The 27411-nt window shown below is 49.4% G+C and overlaps 1 protein-coding gene across 7 annotated transcripts in view; it reads right to left on the bottom strand.

Moving 5' to 3' along the window:
• Positions 1 to 27411, bottom strand: part of PKNOX2 (PBX/knotted 1 homeobox 2) — a 257738-nt gene that overhangs the window by 3091 nt on the left and 227236 nt on the right. For 6 of the 7 annotated variants that reach the window (XM_081037159.1, XM_081037164.1, XM_081037160.1 and 3 more), the window contains 5 exons: positions 17713 to 17842; positions 17203 to 17300; positions 16275 to 16394; positions 1178 to 1254; positions 133 to 311 (listed from right to left, as the gene is read on the bottom strand). In XM_081037159.1, coding sequence (XP_080893285.1) covers positions 133 to 311; positions 1178 to 1254; positions 16275 to 16394; positions 17203 to 17300; positions 17713 to 17842 — 604 coding nt within the window. The remainder of the gene's footprint in view (positions 1 to 132; positions 312 to 1177; positions 1255 to 16274; positions 16395 to 17202; positions 17301 to 17712; positions 17843 to 27411) is intronic. The other variant, XM_081037165.1, reaches the window with a different exon arrangement.

Below are 27411 nucleotides of genomic sequence, written 5' to 3'. Positions count from 1 at the left end.
GTGGCCCCTGTCTCTCGGGCAGACGAATAGATGTCCAGCCCTTGAATCTTTGCACGGCTGTCCTGAAGGAGCTCCAGGGTCCTGCCCGCCCCCCAGCCCTCAGCCTAGAGTACACTCAGCCCCAGTTCTTACCATCGGGATTTGTCCCTGGGGCACCACCTTGCTGCTGCAGCACCCCTGCAGCAATGGAGTTGGGCCAGAATCTTTGGGTGGGCCGGTGCTGTGACTTGATTTTCTTGGCTTTCGGGGCAGGGTCTGGGTTGCTGGCATCAAGCATGGGCTGTAGGATGCGCCTCCGGGCATTGATGAACCTGCCCAAGGGTGAAGGAGGAGACCTGGTTAATCACCACCCAGGTGGTGCTGGGGCTGAGCGCATGTGCATGAGTGTGCCTGCAGAAAGGGAGGGCTAAGCTGCTTCCAGATTCTCAGCAGCTGATCCACTGTACAGAACAGACTGGGATCTGACCTGGGGTGTGAGAGCCCAGCTGAGTGAAGGGCGCTGGGCACTTTGGAGCTCATGGAATTACTCAGTCACCACAAAGCAGCATGGGATGAATGCGTGAGGAGGGTCAGGAGACTCTACTTGAGACTCATCAGGATTGGACAGAGGAAGGAACAGCTTTGTTAGCCAAAGGCACTAACTTCTGACTTCTCTCCAGAGGGCTGAGGGCTCAGATCAGGGGACTCAACTCTTGGGTCCACTCCCATCCAGCCAGACCTTGCTTTCTGAGATTTCTATGACAACCCAGCCAGACACAGAGAAGGGGAAACTGGGATCTCTGTGAGGTTGGAAAGGCCAACTGTTCCTCCCTTTCAACTCCCAGCTTTACAGAATGTTTTAGTTTGCATTCAGTTCACATACATGGTGGGTAGACCAGGCGACCACTGATGGATGCAGGTACTTGTTTTTGTCTCTGCAGGGCATGTGGAGCTGGGTTTTCTATCCAGCGATGTTCCTGACAGTTTCCCAGCAGAGGGCGCTGAGAAGCTGCAGATGAAGCCATAGACGCCTGCTGATTTTGGCTTTCGGCTTCTAGCCCAAATGGGAGGACTGATGTGGGGGCTAGGCTGCGACTGAGGCAGACCTGGGCATTCTAGTCTCTTCTCCCTGCTGTGCATTACCCTGCCAAGCATGTGGCCCCTTCATCTGAAAGCCTTTGGCCAGGTAATAACTCACCAGTTATTTACTTGCAGGAGGGTGAGGTTTGTCTGGGCCGCGATCTGCCTCTTCTCATCCTCCGTGGGGTAGGGGTGCTGAAATGAGAAGTGAAGGGCTAATGAGGGGTGGGCAGGTGGTGACCTGGTCCCCCCAGGGACTGTGCCCACATCACAGGCAGCCCCAGTGGTTTGGAAGCCCAAACTGGGAAAAGTGTAATGTTTGTTCCCCCAAAAGAATGGACTTAGGGCTTGGAGGGTGGGCTGCCCCATGACTTTGGCTCCACATTCACCGCCCTCCGGCCCTCAGCCCGGTGCCCCACGATGGGGACCAAGGTGGTTTCCCTATAGTTAGATATACCGGTAAGTGCCTCCAAGGCACTTTATATCCTTCTTACTTTATATCCTTCTTACTTGGTCCTCCCCGCTACCGCCTCCAGCAGGCAGGGCAGGCATTGGTTGGGTAAGGCTATCAAAAGCCCACAGGACTATCAGAATGTGATAAATGGGGTGAATGAATCAATTCAATTAGCTGATATTTACTGTATATGTACTGTGTGCCCAGATTTATGCTAGACATTCTGGGGGAGGGAGAGGGGAGACAGGAGATACATATAATGATAATTACCACTTATATAATACTTTATAACCTGTAAAATGTTTTCATGCACTGACTTTCATTTAATAAAGCATATCACTAAAACTTTGTAAGCTAGGCCAGTTAGGTATCGTCAAGCCCACTGTATAGATAAAACTGAATGACTTCTCCAGTGTCCCTCACATGGTGGCACTGGCGTGGAACTTAACCCTTCTGATTTAGGTCCAGTTTTCCTCCCATTCTTTCATGATGCCACTTGACAAGACCAAGTCAGTGTCCTGGTGGGGTGAGTGAGGAAACAGCGTAGGTCTGCTACAGTCTCCAGGACTGCAGTCCCTGCACTGATTACACGGGCATTCCCTCTCTTATATTATGGCAGAGACCGTGTCTTATTAATTTGTCTTATCAATGTATCCCTAGGGCTTTCCACATGCAAATGACATGTAAATGACTGCCGAGTGAAAGAAAGCAGAAACAAAGCAATAGGTGCTGTGGTTTGGGGAACCAACACCATGGAAGATTAGGAGTTGGAGAAATGGGTGGTAGCCAGAGCATAAGGAAGGCTGAACAGGTCACATTAAAGAATGGGAAAGTCTGGGGGAACAGTGGGAAGGGGGTCCTTCTGGCTCTCTGAGATGGTGAGCCCCATGATAACTGGGTCTATGCCTCTGTGTGTCTTTCCCAGGCTCCCACACAGCACCTGACACCCAGGAGTCATGCAATAGAGGTGTGATAAGTGTCTGAGTGCGTCAGAGTCTTGCCCTGGAAGCCAGAGGAGATTTGGGGGCTCTGAAGGCAGAGGGCCAAGCCATCCAGCATCCTCAGGCCAGGATTATTCCCTAGGATTGAGGTGGCGTTAAAGCGGTGCTTGGGCTTTCTAAAGTTCCAAAGACTGGGACTCAAATTCTGGCTCTATCCTGACTAGCAGTGAGATCTCAGGCATGTATGTCACTGAACCCTGCCTCACAAAGTCATCTAGTGATGAAATGAAATTATACTTGTAAAATGCTCAGTAAGAGGTGGCTGTTCATGTTATTATTATTGGATGATGTCAGCAACGTACTTACAGCTCTCTAAGGAATGAGTCTGAGATCAACAGCCTTAGGAGTAACCTTATGATCAGTGACAAAGGAAGCAATGTGCTCTGCTGGCCTCGGCACCCCGGACTGGAGTAATCAGGATCAGATGTTGTTTAATTGACACCTGTGACCCTGACCGCCATGCCAGGGCAGCAGGACTTGTGATTCATGGATTAAGATTCTAACAAGAAGGAAAGCACATCAGTGTCACAGGAGCCAATTTCATCCAGATTAAGAGGGAGCAGGGGAGGCGGGGAGGAGACGTGACCGACCCCAAGGGGAGAGGAGCAGGGGCTCTGTGTGTCCTGACACCTTCTGGGGAAAGAGTGGTCCCCATACCCTTCTACCTTCTCCATGGACTTCCCATCTGCCTTACCAAGGACCAAGCTACCTTTCTGTCCATGGCCAGCAAAGAGAACACAGCAAAAATATGGCAATATTTTGGCTTTCTTGAGCCCCACTAGGCCCTTTCATGCCTTGGTGCCTTTCCACATGTTGTTCCTCTCACTGTTCCCCCACTTTTCCACTGCATGTGTTTCTGAGTGAAGACTAGTCACAGATTAAATCTTCTGCAAGACCTTTTCCAACTCCCTAGGGCAAAGTTAGTCGCCGATGCACTTAAATAATTGTGTTTAGCCCACTATCTGATCATATATGTTTCCCTGCTATTCTGGGATCTGCCCTCAGGCAGGAGCCTAGTCTTAGTAGATATTGTGTCTCCAGCGTCCAGCCCAGTCACAGACAAAGTAGATGTTCAATGGTCCTGTATGGAACAGGTGAGTGAACCAACACAAGAAGGAGATGGCAGACTTGTTTCCTGAGCACAGCAAGGTTCGCCTTGCCAACCATGTTGGTTCACTAACCTATAGATGCTGGGAAGCTACTGCAAACTGGGTGCCCTCTAATGAAAGATACCTGGCTATAAGAGCTCACAGCTGAGAGGGGAAGGCTGGAGGCAAAGGGGAAAAGCCTCTATTCAAGTAGTAAATGGCAGTATGTAAGTCCACTGGGTGGTAAGAGAAGGGTGAGGCTGTGCTGGTTAGGTAGGACTCCCCACGGACGTGAGTCTTCTGTGCACTTTGAAGAATGACCAAGCCGTCCTAGTGAAGGAAGAGGTGGGCCTTCCAGGCAGCAGGCCTGCACCGGGACTGTGTTTAGGCCAATCAGATGCAAATCTCCACCACTATAAAGACCTCCAGAGAAGGAAATCTTTCAGCCTTCCATGGAAGGATAATATTTGCTGTCTCTAAGGAGGTTTCTGGTGCAGGCCTCCATGCTGAGTGGAGGTCATAAATCCATGGTTAACATGCTCCCATTTAATAGACAGGGATAAGAGGAGTATCACTAAAGCTGGCTGGCTATTTTCTATGGCTAAGGATATTAACCTCTTCTCCTCCCAGAGTGCAGGTCCCACCACCCATCCTTCCTGGAACCGATATCTCAGGAGGCGCGTGGTAGAGGCTGTGGGATGAATAGCAGAAGTTGGCCCGGCTTGGGGGACAGGTGTGTCATCCAGAACATTCCTGGCACCACATCTGAGTGCTCATGGGAGAAGTCCAGCTTGTACACGCCTTAGACCAGATGATTCTTGAGGACAGAATCAAAATAGTCCTGGCCCCTGGACAGACGTTGATTTGGTCAGTGCTACTTTTAGCACAATTGGAATGGCTGGGGGCCAAAGACGGGATGAGGAATCAAAGGAGACCATGGGAAGCCATCGAGCCACCGTGGTAGCTGCTCCCTGATGACTAACTGGAAGAACTTCTCTAGAGTCGAGAGGGAAGGGTACAGGCAGCAGCTCTCTGGAAGTAGACAATTCTTCCTTGAGAAAGGTACAGACAGGCCAGAAAAGTACAGATCCATCTCAGGGCCAGCATGGAGCCTCACATGACTAGGCAGAGCTGCGTGGTGGCTAAGAGGATGGCCTCTGGAGAGGTCAAATCCTGCACCCACCACTTAGCAGCTGTGTGACCTTGGCAACTGGTTGTTTTATGTCTCCAATCCTTAGTTTCCTCAGCTTAAATTGGAAATCACAAAAGTGCCTACCTCTGGGACTGATTTAATGAGATAATGGAGGAAAGCATGTATGCTCCATTGGCTCACTCTGTACAATGTAGTGACTTCTCCCAGACATCATATCGTTGACTATTCAGTCTTCAGAGAAGGAAATTACAGGATTTACATAGAATAAGTGTTTGATGGCACCATAGTTGCCATCAGGAAATCCCCAGAAATCTAACCTAAACTGTACCCCACCTTTTTCTAACACCTCCCTTTATAGTCCCATAACTAAAGTCTCATCTGGACTCTATTGAAGCTGGAGGCATCTTTCAGTTTGAAGAATGGGTTCTGCCTGGGGTCCTAGGCCTGAAACAAGCTTGGCCAGGGTTGGTTCATAGGTTCCTGACCACTCCTTTCACTGAAAGCCCACCCCAAGATTGCTCTTCCACTTCCTAGCCCATACTGATAAGCATGAGGCTGGCCAGGTCACTGAGGGACACAACACATGGGAGTGTCAGTGGGCCCTGTGCTCTCTTTCTCCACTTTCTGCTGTGACCAGGAGTCAACCACACCCTTCATCCCTTCTTATGCCTGACCAGCTATAGGTGCCAGGCTGGTTGAGGGCCACAGCTCCGTTGGCTTGGCATAGGTCTAGGAGGGTCAAAGGCCAACCAGAGGGAGGCAGCAAGATGGTGAGGGCCCCGAAACAACCACATTTTATCAGTGAAGGCAGGGTGCACCCTGATTTCAGAGATGCCAAAATGGAAAAACAAGACTTTTAGAATGGAGAGAAGCACAGTAAGTCACCCAGGGAACGTGGGCGTTGCCCTTGCTCAGAGTTTCCATTCTTTTATTTTCTCTTTTTTACTCCCCCTCCCCTTACCATTGTGCACACACAGAAAAGCACAAAGTACTAAAATGTATAGAATCATGTATTATCACGAACACCCATGTGATCACCATCCAGGTAAAAAAATAGGATCCTGTCAGGACCCAGAAACCCCTTTCCTCCCTTCTGAATCACTACCCCTAAAGATAACCTGGTTTCGAATGGTAATTGCTTTCTTGCTTTTCTTTATTGTTTTACTATGTTACATTCTTAAACATTATGGTTTAGTGTTGCCTGGGTTTTGGACCCTATGTAAATGGAATCATATAGCATCTCGTATTTCACTCCACAGTATAGTTGTGAGATTCATCTGTGGTGGTTCTGTGTAACCGTAGCTGTTTGTTTTCATTGCTGTATAGTTTTCCCTTGTGAAAATCTACTGCCTTCCCCTTCTTCACCCTCCTGCAATCTCAAAGCTATTGTTCCTCCCTCTGGTTTCTGTTTTAATCCATCCTTCACACTGCAACAAGATGGGCCCTTCTTAAGCTGGCCCCAACACCGTAAGCCCATTGGGGTGCCCCTCCTAGGAGCTCTGACTGCTTGCCCTGCCTAGGATCCCACACACTACAGAATGATTTGTTTAGTTGTCTGTCACCCAAACCAGAAAAGGACCATAACTATTTTTTCATCCCTACCTCATCAATGGGAGGAAAATACTGGCCCAGCTAAGGGTTCAATACGTCTCCGTTGAATGAATGATCACAGGGACCTAAGGGGCCACTGGTACTTGTCATTGTTCCCTTGTGTATCTGTGGGTGTGAAGGTACGTGGCAGAGGGTGAAGGAGTATCAGGGATTCAGTCTCCCCAGGAATTTTACCCACAGTTAGATGGCCTGACTTAGTAACAGTGCTGTTCGACAGGGATTGTTTCACGTGTATTTCAGGGGGAGGGGAGGAGGGCGGGTACTCAGGACTCCGCTGGGCACACTGCTCAACTCTCCAGAGGAGTCCTGGCGGCAGCAATGAGAAGTGGGTGAGAACATGGACTCTAAGGCTTTGGATCCTGGTCTCTCACCAGCTCAAGACCTTGAGCTCATTTCTCAGTTTCCCCTTCTGTAAAATGGGGAAAGAATTCCTCCTACCTCAAGGCTGTAATAAGGATTAAATGAGTTAATATTTGGAAAGTGCTTAGAGCAATGCCTGGCATGCTCTATGACTGTTTGTTAAATAAATAACAAAGGAAATAAATCTGCCGTTCGGTGCACGTAGCTCCGTTTCTGTAAAAGCCACAGGTTGTTTTCCTGACAGATGGCAAGAGCCCCAGCAGCCCCTTCTGTGCATGTCTAAATGCGCTCCTTTCTGCAAATGGGTTTCATTTCCTGGACACTGGGACTTCCCCAGCCCCTGTGCACATATAATGGGGGCGTTTTCTCCTAACCTGGATCTCAGGCTTCCCGGGGGATGCTGTGAGGTTGGAAATTTCCCCTGGTCATTTTCCAGGTGGAATCGCTGAGCTGCAGGCTCCCCTGGAGTGTTGTGGCGCTCAATGCAAGCCAGGGGTCTCTCACATCCCTCTCTTCTCAGCTGAGCTCCAGCCAACCCTATGGCTGACTGGCCTATTGTCAATGAGGCCCAGTCTTCAACAGAGACTCCTGATCTTGCCTCCCTCCCTGGGACTCACTGCTTCAGAAGCAGCCAGTGTGGGACTGGGACTGAAGCTACCCCAGGGCATGCCTCCCACACTCTCCATCCTTCCTGGGGAGTTGGAGGGCTGATTCCGGGGTATATTTTCCCTACATCCCTATAGTGAAGGGTGGGTGGGAGAAAACACTCTCAAGTCACAGGCAGGAATCCACGACCTAATGTTTCTCTGGCACAGAAAGATGAATGCAGTCAGGAACACAGCTGGCCTGACTTCCAGCCTCCAGGTGTGTTTTCCACCAAAGCTCCACACGTACAGATGCCTGAGCTTCATGGGAGAGAGAACAGTGCCGAGGGGCCACATGTTTCCTCAGGGGACAAAGGTGAAAGTAAGGGGACAAGAGGATGTCATGCTCACAACGGGGAGGAGGGGCCAGTCCCTTTGGTCAGAAGAAATCACAGGCCAGGCAGGCATTGATGATCTGTCAGGAGTGATTCTCACCCAGATGACTCCTCTTTTTCCTCTTCCCTCCCAATCCTAAATCCTAGCCACCCTTGAAGGCCCAGCCCACATCCCAGCTTCTCCACCAAACCCTGTTAACTAACATCTCCCTATTGCACAGAGCCCTAGAGGCCCCTGAGATCAGCCTCTCTCTAGGGCAGGAGTCTTTCACTCCAGAACTTTCAGCAGTGCACCCCAAATAAGTTACAGGTGTGCAGCAACAATGCCGTCCTCAGTCCCAGGGGTGGCTTGGCAGGGTCTGGGGCAACGAGAGTCTCTGGCTGATCCACAGCTGCAAGCAGCCTCATTGGTTTACTATCATTTTTCTATGTGTGCCATCCCAGGAAAGGTGGGGAAGCTTGGCTCTGTGGTGCCACTGTCACTCAGTGTGGCAGCCCTTTGCTCTGCAGGTTTGGAAGATCTTTTTATTGAACTCAAATCTGTCTCCTTACTCATCCAGCCAGAGAGCACAGCCTGTCCTCTGACATCACACAGACGTCTACAGCACTGCCTCTTACCTCATGACAAGCATTGTTACCACTTGCCGGATGCCTATAGTTTTCAGCTAACTTTGCACACTACAATATCCACAGAGTACTCTGGGAAAGTGCTAGATATATATCCTCATTGAATTCTCCAGGTACCTACGAAATAGGAATCATTATTTCCACTTTCCACAGGAGAAAACTGAGCCTAGGATGGTTACAAAACTGGCCCCAGGTTATACAAGTAGTAAGTGGCAGAGGCGGGTTCACACCCCTGTATCTTTAGCCACGTCCACTCCACCTCTGCGCTAGAGCAGCTGTCAGGCACTGTGCTTTTTAACGTATCATCGTCAGCACAGGTAGGTGTTATTATCTTTACTTTATGAAGAGGAAATTAACACCAGAGAAGTTAATTGACCCATTCAAGGTTAGATAGCAAGTAAAGACGGAGCTGGGTTCAAACTCAGGTCTGTCTGCTTCCAAAGCCCTACCCTGCATACTGCCCTAAACCAACAAATCCCTTTTACAGACCAAACAGCCCCAGTGCCTTAACCCTTCATCATATGACACGTGTCCTGTTAGAGTCATTTGAGCAGACATTTCTCCATCTTGGCTGCCCTTCTCTGGGCACAATTTGTCAAAGGACCTTTTGAAATCTGATGCTCAGTCCTGGACACACTATTCTGGGTGTGTCTGACCAGCACAGATGGTCAAACTCCTCTCACCTTTATTCATTCTTCCACCCTGGAGTATGTGTGTTTGTATAACAACACTTGATTATATCATGGGTTGACCACTCATGGTTTATGTGTATAATTTATTCCCCCAATTAAACTGTCAGCCCTTTGAATGCTGAAATCTTGTCCCAAACCTGGAATTTAGGTGTTAGTGGATAGATAGGTTAGTATTTGGAACTTAGATCACATTTTTCCATAGAAACAAGTTATTTTATTTTATTTTATTCTTTGAAACAAGTTATTTTAAAAACAGCAGTTTTACAGGCTAGCCCCGAAAGCCAATTTAGTTAAAGATCAATATTCTGGTAGAGAGGAACCTACAGGGTTCAGAAGGACAAATACTAGATCTTCCTCTACTTTCAGGGCACAGAACTAGACCTAGGTAAACTCTGAGAGGGTAAACATGGACTTTGTCAGGGTCTCCTTTTTTCTGAGCCTGTTCACACTCCCCAGCACCTCTTCTCACAGGGCCCCTGTCGTATCCTCCAGTCAGCATTCTGAATTGGAGGTTTCCAGACTTTAGAATGTCAGGGTCAAACCCCCTGAAGGGACGTTCCTGATGATGTAGAAAAAGCTTTCATCTGATTCTCGGAAGGGTCAAAGGCCTAGAAGACGTTCAGAACAATTGCTACAAACCCTTCCTCTGGCATCCCATTTGGGGTTGCCTTCTGAAAGTGCTGTGTTAAAAAGTATTCTAATCCTTAGAAAAAAGTGTTCTAGTCTTCCTCTTCTCCCACTAACAAGCGCTAGCACTCTTCCCACGAAGCTGCTCTTAGCTGAGTAGAGGTCGAAAAGGCAAACTCTGGACTAATTCATACTAAGCTGTGAATGAATGGTGGCCGCCTGGACTCTCCTAAGCATCTGCTTTTGACAGGGATTGGGTCATTTTAAATGGATCTCTGATGAATGGAATTTTAGGTAGTACAACAAAGTTAAAGGAAAAAGGAGCAGACAAGATATTTTACAAGAATGGTTCAGTCTCTCTAAGCCACTTTCTTGGTTTTCAACGTTTTCTTACTTTTTCCTCCAGAGATTCCCTGCAAGTGTCAAGATTTCTCTCAGCATTTTCCAAGGCAGGGCAGGTAATGGGCACTCCAGGAGTGAGACTGGATGGAGGCATTCGCAGCAGGGGCTGTGTCTGTAGCAGGACAAAGTGCTTTCACACCATCATCTTATTCTATTCTCACAACACTACTATGAGCTGGAGATTGTACTCCCCATTTTACAGCAGAGGAAACTGAGGCTTCATAGGAGGTCAAGCAACTTGTCCCAGGTCCCCTGGCTAGGTAGAGGGGGCAGTGAGACTCAAATCCAGATCCTACCTCCAGGTACCACATCTTTCCACAGACCACATGCACTCTTTTCATTGGTAAGAGCCCTTGCTGTTTCTAAGTCAGCTGTACAGATGGATGCTGTACGTGGGTCTCTGACAGGGATGGGTGTATCATTCCTTTAGGGCTTAATACAATACTAGGCACAGGGAAAGTGTCAAAGCATGCAAAGAATGTCTGTTGAGTGACTGAAGTCAACACCAAAAAGAGTACAGCTGTGGCCCTGGCTGGATGCTGACTAGGCTTGTGAATGTGATGAATGGAGAAGTGAGAGGAAAGGAAGAGACAACAAGGCAGCCTCACAGTATCTGAAAACTAGGGCGGAGCATATAAAATCCTATGCCTCTCTCAGGATGAGGCTCTGTGCCTCACCTGAAAGTAGGGTCCCCTTTGCTTTACCTGCAAGGGAGCCTAGAGAGGCTCCCATAGTTTCTTGGGTGACGCGGAGGCAGTATGGCTTAGTGGGTAAGAAAGTAGAGCCTCAAGTCACACAGGCTTGGGTTCAAATCCTGTGGGTCCTTGGGGCACGTGTTACTTTCTTTGAGTCTAGTTTTGTTATTAGTAAAATGTGGATAAGAGTAGTGCCCATCTCCTACTGGGGCTGGGTGGGTCATAAGATGATGCATGAGGATGGTAGCATGTATCTAGCACCCTGCAGTGGTTAATGAAGGGGCTGCTCCTGTGATGGGTGGGGGGCCTGCTAGGGCTTGGTTTCATCTGTAGGATTCCCTCCCTCCACCTCCAGACTATTCTGTAAAGCTGCTCGTGTGCTTGGGTGGCTGCAGTCCAGAGAACAGTCATTTTTGGGTAAAAATGAATAGGATTGCCCAGCAGGGCAGGGGGAAGCTGGCATCTGGAGTAGAGGGGATGGGGCGGAAGCTGAGGAGGAAGTGCAGTCCTCTCCCTCTACTCCCCTCCATGGAGAGGACCCTCTGCCAGTGTTTCTCACCCAGTCTGGGTTTGCTATGGAACCATTGCTTCTAGCAGGAGTTTAGTCTCTTTCCACCAAAATGCAATAGCAAGAAAATATCACTGGATTCTTCAGGGGCACAGAAGGAAGCAGCTAATGGATGAAACCATCTACTCTCACTGCAACTTAACAGCAAAAAGGCTCTGGGTTTAGTCTCCATCCCAGGAGCATTGTACCATCTGAATACATTTCTGTAGCTGCTAATGCCACAGAACAGTGGCAACGACAAGAGGCCTCAGACACAGGACAAAAGGAATCAAAGAATACTGACTTCTGCCAGAGGGAAAGATGCCAATAGGAAAAAAACAGTGTTGACTATAGAAGTTCTAGTAACCAATCTCTGTTAACCAAGTTTGCAGACTATACAATGCTCTCCATTTCTTCTACAAACCATCAGAACTGCTGTCCACATTGTCCTGAATGCTTGAGAGGAGCAGGCTACTTTGCAGGATGTCCATGAGCCAATTCACCTGCAGCTAGGTCAGCAGTGCTTGTATCAAACTTGTTTACGCCAGTTATATGTGCTGTTGTAATTATATCATTTAATTAGCGATTCTGCAAACCAATGAAAGGTGAGTGCAAAAAGAAGGAGTTATTGTAGCTAAAAAAACACTAAGTGCAATGCTTTCGAAAGACTTGAGACTCAAATTTGCTTAAAAATGCCATATAGTTAGGAACAGAGAGACAAATGTTAAGAGACTGGAATACACAATAAAAATCTAGAAAGATCCTGCAGCCAGATTACTTTCCAAATGCCAAAATTCTTGACCATACATTAAAAGATTAGCAAATAAATATATGTACATCTTTTAAATTAATGTGTGTCTTTTTAAATGGTTGTTCCTTTCTTTATCCAGCTTTTCCAATTAACCAATCAATAAATTCGTTATCCCCACTGCACTGGATATGAGAACATCTTCTGTAGATTGAGATCTGCTCTTTTTCATACCATTTCTACCCTTCTTTCTTAAAACTGCGCAGCTACTATCTACCCACCACAGTGTCACCGCGAGTTGTATTTTCCCAGAACTACAGCCGCAGGGCTGTTCTGTAAAGCAACAGTGAGAACAAGAGAGACTTAGAATGATCAAATACGTTTGGGGAAAGCTGCGAGCCATACCCCCTCTTGCAAATCCACAATGCCCCCTAATACACTAAGAATAAAGAAATGTTAACTTTGTATAACCCAGGTTTCTCCAAACTTATTGTCGCACAGGGTACCCTGCTCGCTGCGCCATTTGTCGTGCAGGGTCTCTCAGCTCCCACTCCCCGCCCAAGAATGCAGGACACGGTAAGGACAAACAGGAACACCCACGGAGCCATAGATAGGGGAGTCAAACCAATATATTCTCGCTGGCGGCTGGGCTGGAGACACAGGAAACAGGATCTACATAATCTGCCTAACAGCAGTCCGCACTTGCCAGCCACCATCTTCTTGCTAGCCCCCATTCCCTCTCTGCTAGCGTAGCCACAGCCGTTATATTAGTGGCCAATGGCCTACGGGTTACAGCTGACGGCCAACTAGCCACAGCTGCTGGCATCTGATCACAGTTGATGGCCATTTACTACCCGAGCCAGCACCTTTCTATGTGAGGCCGAGAGCCTGGAAACTGCTTTTTGGGGTTTTGTCCCCACACTTATTCACCAATGAACCCTTTCTAAGGAGCAACACTATAACGTACAGATACACACTTTGGGAATTAGTCTTTAGAGCCCACAGAAGAGGCCTAATGTATGCTCTTTGTTCTTGAGCAATTTACAACTGAGTCAGAGACATCAGACATGTAGATTTGACACACATCTCCACACAGGACAGGGAAGTAACAATATTAATCAGTATATTCTTAGGGTCAAATGATGGTAAAATCAGCAGGTGTTACAGATCAGAACATCAGATCAGTCATCCACCTCTACTTACTTTTCACAAATTTGGGGCCTTCCTCTCAAGAACCTGCTCTCGTTCCACTGTTCTAGAAAGTTCAAAGGGAACTCACATTTCTTAAGTGCAACTCTCTGCCAGTCATGGCTGTTTACATATGTTATCTCATTTAATTTTCACAACCATGGAAAAGGGGTATTCTCTCCCTTTTTCAAAGAAGTAGACTCAGTGATGACACAGCTAGTGGGAGGGCCTCCTCCATTCATACCCCTGTTTGTCTGGCTTTGAAGCCTGTCTTCTTTCCATGGTACCCGGTTACCAAGAGCCTTTAGATCCTCTTTCCTGAGCTGGTATTGCTTTTCTTGGGTGGGGTGGGCTGTGCCCACTTGTATCTGGGTAGCCAGGCTAATCTGTGGCCCAGCCTTGGACTGCAGAGGACAGTAAGCTCTGCTGTGTCCCTAGAGACTTCTCCCCATCTCCTCCTTCTCCAGAAGTTCTGAGTTCTGACTTTAAAGGTGCAGGAGTCACTCCCTTGTCCTCTCCCAATGACTTCTGCGGGGAAGGCATTAACTGGGGGAGGACTTTGCCAATGTTAAGTGCTTTATTAATAGCACGTGCACTGAACGCACTCAGAGCTGGAGAGGGTCCAGGGGATGGGAGGGTGCCGGCAGAAAGTCTTACTCATGCTTTCAGCAAGTCCTCCCTGTTGTCCCAGGTGACTTTTGTGGAGTCAGGCTTGGTCGTTCCTTCCTTTCTGCTTTGTGCTCAGTTGCTACTCCTCTCTCTTCCCCACTGACCTTCCTTTGCCATCCCAAGTTCAGTTGGAAGTGACCATGGAGTGGAAAGAGAAGACCCTGAGCTACAGAGAGTGCTCAGCAGGAAGGAGCAAGAGAGCAGGACATGAACTGAGGTCCAAGGTCAGAGGAGAGGCACAGCCAGCTGGGACTGATAGGGTGACCCTCCAGTCTCAGGCTGGTGAGCTGCAAATGAGAAGTGGATGGTAGCTGAGGCGGTGCCCACGGTGGCTGATGGGTGTTGGTGAGGGCTGCTGGCCTGGACGCCCAGACACCCTGTACAGGAATTTGTCTGCAGCCTCTTCTCCCTCCTACATCTTTCTTTTCTCCCCCTCAGAAGTGAGGGTGTAGGTGTGTTCACATCGGTCTTCAAAACTGCGTGGGGGTGGGAGGTGGGGAATGAGGGAAAGGGGATCTAACATGTATTAAAGCGCCGTACGGGGCCAGGGTCTTGGCAATCATTTCACTGCTTCATCGGCATCCTCACAAGAGGTAGGTGTGACGAAGGGACAGAATGAGAGGTGAAGCCTAGATCTGAGCCCAGGTCTGGGGCCTCAAAAGCCCATGAGCCTTCTACCATATCCTCGGCCTTCCAATCTTACCTCTCACACCACAATGCTGGAGCCTGGCCTAGATGCATGGTGTGGGGGTGGGGAGTGGGCTGCTCCCATCTTGGATGTGACAGGTCAGTGCACAGAGAGGATCCTGCCTCAGGAGCCTCTCTTTCCACGGGTGGGCTGGGAGCTAGAGCCAGGGATGCCATTGGAACCCATCGGCTCTCTGACAGTGCAAAAACCAGAGCCGGTAGCAGACCTGGGCATCTCCACCATGAGCTCCAGCTCCTTAGCCAGGGCCACTCCCAAGAGGCCTGAGGCTGGATCTCTACAAATTTGGTTACTGTTTGTTCACCAGGGGTGTTTTCCACATGTGCTCTCTCAGCAAAGCTCCAGGCAGCCCCAAGTCCCTAGAGTTGGGGTGGGGATATGTCTGGCCCCCCATCCATCACCACAGAACAGTTATTTCTGTCTGCTGGGTACACAGCATGTCTGGGGCAGAGTTTCTAAGATCTCAAATCTGACAACTACCAGCTATGCCTAGAATCCATGGCTTCTGGAGGCACTCACATTTCAAGTGAAGGGCTGCTGATTGGCCAAATGATTGATTCATTCCCATGATCCACCTCACTGAGAAAGAGTTCCCTTGCTCATGGTTCTCCTCATACTTCATAGGCCAAGATGTCTCTAGTCCCAAGCTTATTGTTTTTCTTGTATCTGTGTCCTGCCAGGCAAGGCCAAGAGCTTGCAGACTGCTGGGAGCTTGTCTCTGCTCACAGAAGCTACTTTCCCACATGGGGGGCATGTGTGTGCAATACACACACAAACACACACACACACATACTCACACACACACACAATCAGCCCAGACATAGTCACTGGCCTTTACTTATTGCGGCGGCTCTTGGATGGCGCTAGGGGATTATAATTTTGAAGTCATTCCTTACACTCAACCGAAGGCCTGTTTGTTGCAACGAACCCTGCACACAAACGCGTAGCCCCCATTTTGTTGGTACACACAGAAGGCACTTTATAAACATTACATGTAAACCTAAGGCTTTGTCGCCATTTCATGAAAGTAGCCGTGGGGGCTTGTGGAAGCAGCTGCGCTGCATCACAGAGCTGAGCTGATTATGGGAAGAAGCCAGGATTTCAGCCTGGCTGCCCCTCCAGGGTTCAGGGTCTCAACAATGGCTCCCGCACACTGGGCCTCATCCGGTGCTCTGAGCAGAGGGAAAGGGACACGCACCCTCTGCTTCCCCGAACTGTGAGGACTCAGGGCAACGGGAGAGTCCTGGCCAAGAATGAACATTTCCTTCCACAGAAGAGCAGGGGTGAACGTGGCTGCCTGGAGGAGAAGGGTTCTGGACCAGGAAGTACAGTCCTGGCCCCCATGGAATCTCACTCTGTTCCCAAAACAATTCCGTACACTTGCCCACTACTTAACTCTCCTCAGAATTTGTCTGCCCTACTCCGTCTTTGACATCACCCTTTTTTTCTGAGGAGGCAGCAGCAAACACTAGAGAAAGTCTCCCAGCTTTAGGTCCCACTTAAGCCTCCCCTCTGACCTGGCCTCTGGAAGATAATAACCCTATCAGAGAGCCTATCTCCGAGGGCATGCCCTCTGTAGATCTGGGGATGACAATGGAGTCTGGTACCCAAAGGGTTATATTCGCACAGCACACGGCACCTTCACACCCCCAGTACACACACACTCACCATGAGATGCTGGAAGAGCCAAGAACGCATGATATTGGTGGCGTGCTTGGGCAAGACTCCTCGTTTGTTCTTGGACTTCTTATCCTCATTGTCCAGGAGGGAGGTGAGGTCAAGGTTAACCTTCAGGATGCATGGAGAAAAAGTCAGCATCAGCAGCCAGGTGGGCCAGCAGCTAGGGACCTGTTGCCATAGTGACGGCAGGCTCTCTCTGCCAACCCCCTTCCCAACTCATTCTAGGGTCCTGGGAGGTCACCTTTCCCATTACCCCACACCAGCCCCTCAGAGAATAGAGAAGGGAAGAGGAGAGGAAGGAGGAATGGGCGTGGGGGAGGGAGAAGGGAGTGAGAGAGGAGACAGAGGAAACAGCCATGCAGAGGGTGTAAGAGGGATTAATTTGCCATGAACCATCCAATAGCTAGCATTTCTGGGGGACGTTACAGTTTGCAAACTGTCTTCCTGTCCATTACCATGGTGAGCCCTCACATCAGCCCTGTAGGTAGGGAGGGTTATATGCAGAGGTATTAATCCCCCTTTTGTAGATAACTCCGAGGCTCAGAGGTTAGGTGATTTATCCACGATGACAGAGTTAATGTCAGATCTCAGGCCTCTGATTTCAGATCCGCTTGTTCTTCCCCCGGCCCCCCTGTGCATATGCTCTGCCCCACTGAGCTACAGAGCAGCTCTGAGTGGAAACTAGGACTAGTAAGTGCAGGAGCCTTCGATGTAACCTGGGAGGCAGCAAAATCCCAGGAGTTGATAAAACCTTTCCAATACCCAGCTTCAAATCTGTAAAGTGGGGGTGATGTTACTTCTTAGAAGAATAATGAGGAGTAAATGAGTTACTTGGTTTACCTAGCAGATGGTAAGTGACCATGGTTGCCCGCCCCCACACCCATGCACATTTGCACACACCCGTACACACACTCACCTGTGTGTTCTGGATCTGGATGGCTCCCTGGGGGATTGCTTGGGTAACCACCTGACCCTGGGAGGTTACCATGGTAACTGGCTGGTATAAGGCTCCACCTGAGGAGACAACCAGGTTTTGTGTCCCCTGCCATAGGGGCAGGTGGGAGTAAGGGCACTTATATGTAAATACCGTCTGCTCTGGAGATATTCAGACCCTGTGGGCAGGGGTGGGATGGGGGATGGGGTCTAGAGCCTTTGGTGGCATGTGTTGGGGGAAGCGACAATTGCCTTGCTTGGTCTCTGAGGGGCTCATGAGACTTTGACCCAAATCTGTGCCAAACCATCACAACCAGGTCTTGGTGCTAATCATCTATAAACTTATAGAACAGTTTAGTCAAGAAACTCATCAGGGAGTCCCTCCCTCCTGTTTCCTAGAACATTTGTGCAGTGCCCTGACCCCCACCCCTGGAATCCCCTCAGGGCCACCCTCTCTCTTCCCAGGGATGTCCCCACAATCCCCTGCACTGACCTGACACCACTTGTGAGTTGACGGTTGTCATGGCGATATTGCTCTGCTGGAGCGCTGAGGCTGGGACCACAATCCCCTGGGGGTTATTGGAGACTCCAGACATGGAATTGGGGGAATTCTGCAGGAGGTCCTGGCAGTAAGGGAGGTGTGGTTTGTGACAATGTCACTAAATGCTCAGATGTCACAGCCCCAGTTCCTCCTCTCCCCTTCCCACTTCCTGCCTTCCCTATTTCCTTCTTCCTGCTCCTCCCCAGACCCATAGTTGAAAGGCAATTCTCATGGTTTCCTAAAAAGAGTGAATAAGAAGGCTCAATATTAAAAAACAACCAACCAACCAACCAACCAACCAACCAACCAACCAACCAACCAATCAACCATAGTCATTCTATGTCCCTGCAAACCTGAGACATAAATTACCTCAGGAACCAGCGGTCTCCACCTTGGCCTCACTTTGGAATTTCCACTTTTGGTGCCTGGGTTCCAACTCCAGAGATTCTAATTTAGTTGGTCAGGGGTGTGGCCAGGGCTTTGGTATTTTAAAAGTTCCCAGGTGATTCTAATGTGCATCCTGGGCTGAACACTTGGCTTTAGCTCCCAGAACCTCGTCATCTTTCACACTCAGTGATCTCCGTATGCCCCACCCCCTGGGCCTCACTTCCGGTATCTGAATCACAGCATTTACTACACCAAGCTCCACACACAAAACATTTTTTCTTTGTGTCCTTAGCACCCAGTTGGGAGCCTGGCACCTAGTGGCTACTAAAATATTTGTTAAATAATACTAAGAAAACAGCAACCCTAGCCTCTTCATATACCATCTTCCAAGGGCATCACATATGAGCCTCATTTTTCAGCACTTTTCATCTATTCCTTCCTCTTCCTCAGGCCCCAAACACAGACTTCCACTGCAAACAGGGTCCCTTTGCCCCACATTGTCAACCTGCCAGCTCCATTTTCCCAGTGGACAATCCTTAGTTAGTTTCTGCAGTAGCCAAAGCAGCTAAAAAGACCGTGTTTGTTTGTTTGTTTGTTTCCTGGCTCCCTGTTCATTTCCACATTGCTGTTTATCAGCTGGCCAAGGAAGTGCTCGGACTAGATGCTGAAGGACTGTGGCATGAGGGGAAGGACGCATGGCCGCAGGCCAGCAGGAAGGGGAGCCCTCCCTGCTTGGTGGCTGGGGACTCTGGGAGTTTGTGAGGAAGAAACTGGGTGTGTGAGAGGTCAGGATCTCTGGGCTTTATTTGGAGAAAGTGAGACAGGCAGCGAATGTGGTGTGGTGGAAGGAGCCATAGGAGACCTGCCTGGGTCTTTCAGCTCCTCTGACCATCGTTCCTTTTTTGAAAACAGGGCTTGAACAAGATGTCCAATGGCCACCGGGGGCTGACATGCCCATGCTCAAAGCCTGGACTCCTAAGGCATGAGCTGTCAGGATTTAAACAGATGAACTGTCAAGAAAAAAGACCAAATAGGAGGGAAAAGAAGATCCCAATTTCCCGGCTTTTATGTTAGGATGGGCAGAAGGTTGGGCCTTCAGCCTCCAGGGAAGGTCTAGAGTGTGGAGTGGGGAAAAACATGTGTTTGAAGGAACCCTTGGGCCCAATGACTCCCTACCTGCAGCAACAGACACAGAAAGAGTATCAAAGGACCAGGGGACAGCCATGGTGAGTCACCTCCCAGACCCTGGCACCAGGAAAGTGCAGAGCCTCTCAAGAAGTGCTTGACCCACTGAACTCCCCTTGGCATCTCCAGCGCTACCGTTTTTACCCTGCAGGATGGTCCCTGGTCCCAGAGTAGAGGAGCAGCACCCAGAGAACTGAAGTCGCTCTCTGTCCTCCACCGGCCTGTACTGGGTGGGACCTCTCCATCTTGCTTCTATTCTTGGCTCACCTCTGCTGCTGTGACCCTGGGGAAGGGGAGGGCAGCTCTTGCCCTGCCTTCTCCTTTCTGGGACCCTGTGAGCACTTCTCAGCCAGTGAGGCTTCTTCTTTGAGCAGAACTCTTGGTCTTCCTGCTCATGCAGTTCAAGTCTAACACCAAGTCTGACCTGCAGAAGCCTGGGAACTAGAAGGATCCGTAAAAGCCACATTATCCAACTTCCTGATATACAAATAAGGAGCCGAGGCAAAAAACCTAAGTGTCTTCTCCAAGATCCTCAGTTGGTTCGCAGCACCAGGATTACACAGCCTTCCTTCATCCATAACTACTGAACACCCACCTATGCCAAGCATTGGGCAGCAAGGTACTTCTTCAATCAAAGGGGTTCAATAAGTAGTTAATCAAGGCAAGGTGAACAGAAAATCCAAACCCAGAAGTACGGAGGCAGCATGGACATCAGAGCAAAGATGATGGGTCTGGGAACCAGCAAGTTGTGGCACTTCTGTGGGCCTCAGTCCCTCATTTATAGAATATGTCTATCCAGTGCTAACGTTCAGGAACCCTGAAAGCCCAAGTTTTCACCTATACATCTATTTCAAGGTTGAATGCCTCTCATCCAACATTCCAGCCAGCCGTTCTCACAGGATGTGAACAGTACTGATGTTATTTGAAGCTGGAGCAAACTTGGAAGGTAAATGTAATAGAGGAGGAGAGGGTCCCTCCATGCATGCACCCTGAAACTCATGGCAATGACTTTTCAATGGTCTCTTTGTTTGGACTCATCCATGCTAGGGGGCTCCTTATTGGGTAAGGATATTGGGGGATTTCAAACATAAAAAGTTGTTCCAGATTTTCTTCCGCCCCCCTCCCCGCCAAAAGTATCCAGCAAGAACAACACAAAGTCAGTAAAATAAAATACAAGAGGTAGGCCTTGGGATTCTACCAATACACATTTTACTAGCCAGAAGCAGAAGGGTGAACCCTTACCATCACTGGACATTTTATCTGCTTATTCAAACTCGGGCTGTTTCTCAGCCTTGTGCTTGGCTCGCCTCCATACCAGCTTACCTGGCTTGGGAAACTCAGGGCAATGTCTGCCTTCTTTTTCCTATTCTTTCCTCCTACTCTGAGTCTCTGCTGGGAGGTGCAGAGAGGCAGCCAAGTTCTTTAAGCAAAGGAATGGAATAGAGGACTTCAGGGGTAGAGACCGAGGGCAGTGCCAGGCGGGCCACATCTTAGCTGGGCAGAAACAGGAAGCAAAATCTTGGCCTCCTTGAGGTGTGGGGAGATGATATTCACCCCTTACATTTGTAAATATGAGCTGATTCACAAACCCACCTGAGCATGGCTGTGGTTTGAAAGACACAGATTCTCAAGGTCATTGAATCAGAGCCTCAGCAATTTGCATTTACAAACTTCCCTCCGATGGTCCCAAAGATCAGATGGGTCTGAAAGCTACCTATTTATCATACACACTGAATGTTAGAGATCATTCTTTCACTACATTGTTTCATTTGAATCTCACCACTATCTATGGGGTCAGCAGGAGGGAGCTTATTCTATTTGCCTGAAGAGGAATTGAGGTGCAGAGAATGAAAGTGACTTCTTATAGTTCAGTAAGTAGTTGTGCCCAGTACTCAGGTCTCTTGGCTCTGAGTGTAGCTCTGATGTTCCCACAGAGAGATGTGCTTTGGGGTCAGATCGCCAGGCTTCCACATGAGCACAGCACAGCCCATTTAGGTACACAACAAATTAATTCCCACTTCCTTTGGCTAAAATCACTCAGCTAGGGAATGGCACAGCCAAGATTAAAACCTATCCTAGGGGTCCACTTGGGTTCATAGCAACAGAAGAGATTCATCTGGGGCTGCACACGTAGCTGGGGCCGGGAGGGGGGTCAGTCCTTGCCATGTGTCCCCCTCATTCCTGCTTCCCTGCCTAAGAACTTCCTGGACCAAAGCTGAGCCCCTGACTAGCTCTGTGACTTCACTTTGCAGCTATTTCAGGTTGAGCCTCTGTCTCTATGGAGACAGCAGGGTCCTGCATCTCTGGAAACAGTCTACGGTTCTTTTCTGAGGAGGGAGCTACGATGACGGCTGTGGGAACCCCTTGGGAGAAAGTGTTGGCTAAGCACAGTATTATTATTTTCTCCACACCTGCCTCTTGGGGTTTATCAGACTCCAACCAGGTGGGTGCTACGCTGTCTAGACCCAAATAAAGCTGTTTCCTCCCAGGCTCCAAGGTGAGGAACACATTTTGTTGAGGTTTAGTGATGTTTTTCAGCATCCAGTCTCATGTTCCTGCTTGAATGGTCCAGAAACCAGGGGCTGAGTGCTAGTTATCCAGCCCAAGCACTCTTTGTCTTGTTTCACCACAAGCATGGCAGTGGTGTCCCCAAGATTCTGGAAACTGCCAGAAGCCTGGGAATCCTGGGCACCTTCCTGGCGTCTGTGGTGAAGCCATTTCATCAGACTGGGGAGTGTGTGGCCTCTTACTTTCTAGTAAGGAAATAAGCCAAAAAGCTGAAAACTTGCATAGTTTCCCAGGAGGGACGTCTCGAGGGACGTCTCCTGGGACGTCAGTCAGATGGAAGTTGGCTTCTACAGGCCTCCTAGGAAGCTTGCCCTCTTCTGCTCCTCACCTGCTGTCTCCCTGAGACACAGAGAAGTCAAGAGCCTCTCAGGAGGGGTCAGAGCAATGGGGGAGCAGGCTGAGAATGGCTGAGAGCTCACACCCCCTGGAATACACCGGTGGATCAGCTGCAAGGCCCTCACTCCCGGGCCCTCAGTCACTTTTGCTGGACCACAGGAGTCACTGAGTGACTTTTACTCCAAATTTCATTTTTGGAACAAAATAAGATGACTAACTCAAAAGAATGACCTTACTAAGAAAAAGTGAAAGGCTTTTTGTGATTACTGGAAGCAGGAGGGGGTGGGCGAGGGGTGAGTGGGGGTGGGGGAGGGGCGGGTGGGGGTGGGGGAGGGGCGGGTGGGGGTGGGGCGATGCACAAAGGAGCTGACAATGACTATGAACTCTGACACTGTGGTCTGCCAGCAGTCTAGGAGGAGCTGTGTCTGACCCCACAGCCGCTGTTAATAGGGAAAGGGCTTATGCTGCCTGGGGGAGGGGGGGTAGCGGGACTTAATGTCCACTAAAGGAAGACATTTCTGGAATAAACTGTGATGGGAGAAAGAAGTAAAAGAGTGAAGGAAAGAACTAATAGAAAAGTTTTTCTCAAGTTATTTTGAAACGCTGGAATTTTAGCTTACTAGGATGCCTGTGAAATGGGAGTGAACTGGATGACTTGCAAAGGTCCATCCACCTCAGGATTTTAGAAAAAAACAGTGCCATTCCCTAAGATTTATTGTATTGTGTGGGTGGGTGGAAGGTAAGTGTGTTGAGGGAGCACCTCCCCCCACCTATTTCTCTCTCTCTCTCTCTGTGTCTCTCTCTCTCTGCCTGATGGGCCCCAGCTGTCTGCCACACCCCCCCCACCAAGCCACTAGGGGTCTCTGCTGATCCACCAGCTCATATAGGCTCCCCAAAGCCTCCCCAGGCTTCCCAGGAGGGTGGGTTTGTCTGTGGACTTGCCAGCGCTGGGGTGTGGGGAGCTGGTTTTGGGTGCCTCACTTCTGCTGGAAAGCTTGTCCAGATGAACGCCGCCCACGCCCATGGCCCATCCTCTTGACTCTAATGCTTCCCGTGGGCCTTATGTAGTGGATGGAGGTACATAGCACAATGGCTCTTTCCTATGCATGCATGCATGTCTCATTTCCCTAGTTTGGTTGCCGGTTTTGTTTTGTTTTTTGTATATTTGGTTTTTTGGCTTGTGGGTTTTCTGAGGGAAAAAGCAGTCTATCTGACTTCCCCCAAGCTGCCGAGCACAGTGCTGGGCACATGGTAGATGCTCAATAAATGTGTGGCCTGCCTGGGCTTTGGCCTGGGGTGAGTATGTTCCTTAGGGGGGGCGGGGAGGTCGCCACTGTCCCCAGCTACCCCATTCCTGGCAGTGTCCCTCCATTCTGGAAGAGCTAGCGTCCTGCCTCAGGCCGGGAAAAGCTGGTTCTCAAACTTAGGAAAGCCAATCACATGTAAAAAGCTACCAGATCCTGTTCTTGTTCCACTCCTGTTGGGGGCTTTAGTCTCAAGGGAAAGGCCCTCTGGCTGGTGGGGACACATCGCAGCTGCATATCTTAGGGAACATGCCTTCACAGGAGAGACCTGCTCAGGTTTCATTCACCTGGCTGGAAGGGCCTTCTTGGTCCCCAGATCCCCCGAGAGAAGGCTGAGGGCTGGGAACTGGCAGGAGGGACAGATTTAATGCCTATGGGAGGATAACTCCTGGAACTCAACTTCCTGTCACTTTGGTACGGGGCTGTCCCCTTGCCATCTCAGTGGTGACCTTGCAGGTACACCCCCTTCCCTTATCTCTGCCCCACCATAAAACTCACTGATCAAGTCCTCAGGATCCTTGGCCACTGGGCAGTACTTCTGGGGGCTTGGCTGAAGTGACTGCCCCCCACCTACTTGGCCTCCTGCTAATCTTGAAAATACAAACTCCGTGCACAGGTCAATAGGCAAGTCCACACTCCCCAAGGAGGGACAGACTCATCAGTCCCTTGCTTATTTTTTAGGGTGTACCATCTCTGAACAGTTATAGCTAGTCAGCCAAGCTCAGAATCTCAGACTTGGGTTCACTTTGTACCTCTCTTCTCCCTGCTTTCAACCCATTAGCAAATCCAAAAGCTTGTTTCCCAGCAATTGGGTTCCTCCTCTCTAGTCTCTAAATTCCTGAGCTACATCTAGGTAGAGTGACCCCTCCTCACCCAGGGCCCAGGACTCCTGGTTCTTCCTGTGTATGACACAAAAGAGTAAAGGGACTTACTATATTAAGTAGAACATCGACTCTGGAGTAACTCATCCCAGACTTGGCTGCTTATTAGGTGTGTGACCTTGACCAGTATCTTAACTTCTTGGAACTTCCCTTTCCTTGGGTACAAAATGGAGAAACTAATGTTCACCTTGCAGCCTCATTGTGAGGAGTACATAAGGTAATACATGTAAAGCACCTGGTACACACAGTGTTTGAGATGGAGGGGGTTCAATAAGTGTTGACCTTCTCCCCTTTCTCTGCCAGGTCTCCTATGAGCAATGCAAGAGGTAGCTACTCAGTTAGTTTGTCCCTAGTGTGTCTCCAACAACGACCCCCTTACCTCGCTCTTTACTACTTTTAACATCTTTGGCAGTTGGCCATCATTATCACCCTCAAAGCGTAGTCTCCCACAACTTTGCCTGCAAGACACTCCACCATTACAGCTGGAGGTCAGAGATCGTGTCATATCCATTTTTATATTCTTGGAGCTGCGCAGGCTCAATAGATGCTTGAATAGGTGCACAATGCATGAATGACTGCCCCTTCTCTCCAGGGATTCTGAGAGGCTGTTTCTGTTCCTTAGCTTCTCCCAGACCTCTCTCTATCCTGGGAACACTCACTTTCAGAGCTCCCAGATAGTCTACTAACCCCCCACCTTCCCTCGCCTCGCAAGCCTGCCTGAAATGCCCCTCCTCCAAGACCGTAATTTTGCAACTTCGCCAATCACAATGGGCGTCTAATCCTGCTGGCCTGTCTAATCCACATGGAGGTTTGTTCATTCTGTCTCTGAGCAGGAACAGACCCTGGCCATGAGGGTGAGTAGACTAGGCCTGGGCTTACCCTGGGGGAGGAAGAAGGATGCTGAGTGGTGACTGGTCAACCTCAGGCTACACACGTGGTTTACTCAATCCAGACTCCCTCCTGTAGCTCCTCTCCTATCTCTTCTGCGGCTCCTTTCCTGCCCTTCCTCTGTGCTCCCTCCACCCTGAGCCTTCAGTGGCTCACATAGTTTATCTCCTCCACTGTCACTCACAGTGCCTCCCACTGAGACGGGGCATTCCTCCTACATGATTCACTGTGTTCTCAGAGGACCTAGCATGGTGCCCACAGTAAGTGCCCCTCCAAATGCTAGGCCACTGAATGAGAACTTTGGCTCCGCTCAATTTGTCCTGGCATAGAGCTGAGGTTTAAATCTCCATGGAGACAGAGGGATGGATTTCAGGTCAAATTAATACTTGCGTGAGGCTGGAGTTAGGTTCTCTCCAGTGGAATGGTTTAGTCTGTGCCATCTAGATAAAGACAGAAGAACCCCGAGTCTGAGTCTAATATGAGCCTCCTTACTGAGGAGCTGCCCCTGCAAGAAGCCTGGGATCTGAGGCATCAGGAAGCCTGGGTGTCATTAGGTGTGGACAGTACAGGGTGACTTCCCAGGGGCATGGAAAGAACAGGCTGTGGCCCAAGTCCTTGAAACTGTGCTTTAGTTCTCCGGCTTGGTAGAAGCAGTCTCCCCGAACCCTTATTCCCATTGCATCCCCAAAGAGAAAACTCATGTACAGAAATGGAAGGCCAAGCAGGGAACATGCCCAGACCCCATAGAGTTGGATGGGGACACAGTATGGCATCTGAGATGGGGGTGAGGGAGGAACCCATTTGAATAGAAAAACACATCTCCTACTCTGCAACGCAAGGCTGAATGATTAGCACATGGAAAAAAAACCCATGAGCCAGCAGTTTTCAACAAAGCCGGCGGGTGGTTGGAATGTTGATCCCAAGAATCATATTCCAGAGGGGAGACACCCCTCCCTGGGCCAGGCTGGCACTCAGTGCTGCTATTTTAGGCTGGAGAGATTAAGATCGAGTCATGGCAAATGAGCACACACACGCACATGCACGCACACACACGCACGCACCCAACACTCCTTTTCTCTTTCCTCTCCGTACTGGCTCCTGTGCCCTGATCCCAAGGCCACCTCCTGCACTGAACAGTCTCTTGCAGCTCGGGTTTGTCCTTCTTGGGAAGGCCCATGCTAGTCACAGCTGACATCCGCGAGACAGTGACAGGAGCCTGACCTGGATGGGGATGTGGACGGGGCAGCCCATGGTGCGTCCTGGTCCCTTCTCCTTTCCATATACCTCAGACATCCTTCATCTTACGATGGCCACCAGTCCTCCTTCCATCTCTTCTGTCTCTGACTTTCTTCACCTCACTTCCCTTCTCCAGGTCTGAGTCTCTTTCCCGTGTTGCCCTTTTCCTCCAATCCTTCAGCCTTTCTCTACCTCCCTCCTGCACGAGATGCTCGGCATGGCTTTCTTTCCTTTTCCCTTTCTTCTATTTCTCCTTCCTCCTCTGGCTTCCTCTTGCTTCTCGGTCTCTCTCCGTCTTTCTAACCATATTACTTCTTTCGACAGATTTTCACTGGCTGTCTCATGCACAAGGTCCTCTGGTAGCCTTCATCAGGTGTGGGTTATAATAATATATGCTATACCGTCTCTACTCAAATAATGTTTGTCTTCTAAGAGAGGAAGTAAAGCTTACACAAGAGACTACAATACAAAGTCACATGTGATATTTACCATATAAATAGCCCAAAGAGCTCCAGCTGTTAGAGAGGAAGAAAAATCCATTCTGGATGGGGTATCAGGGAGGCTTCCACTGGGAGAGCAGTCCTGTTACTGCCCTTGGGGAAGAGGCTGGATTTGGTCCTTCAGAGATGTGGAGCCCTCACCCAAACAGATGGACATGGAAGAATGGTGACATGGGAGGGCCTTAACTGTCATGGGAAGGATGTGAAAACTCTGGGGGGCAACTACAGTTTTTGATCAAAGTGCTAGGAAGAGTGCTAGGAAGATAAATCCAGGAACAGAAGCTTCAGAGGGGTGTGTGTGTGTGTGTGTGTGTGTGTGTGTGTTTGTGTGGTGTGTCAGAGGGCTGAAGACAGCCAGAGAGGAGA

Source organism: Rhinolophus hipposideros, assembly GCF_964194185.1.
Source record: "Rhinolophus hipposideros genome assembly, chromosome: 24".
NCBI lineage: Eukaryota > Metazoa > Chordata > Mammalia > Chiroptera > Rhinolophidae > Rhinolophus > Rhinolophus hipposideros.
This window is presented reverse-complemented; position numbering and strand designations above follow the sequence as displayed.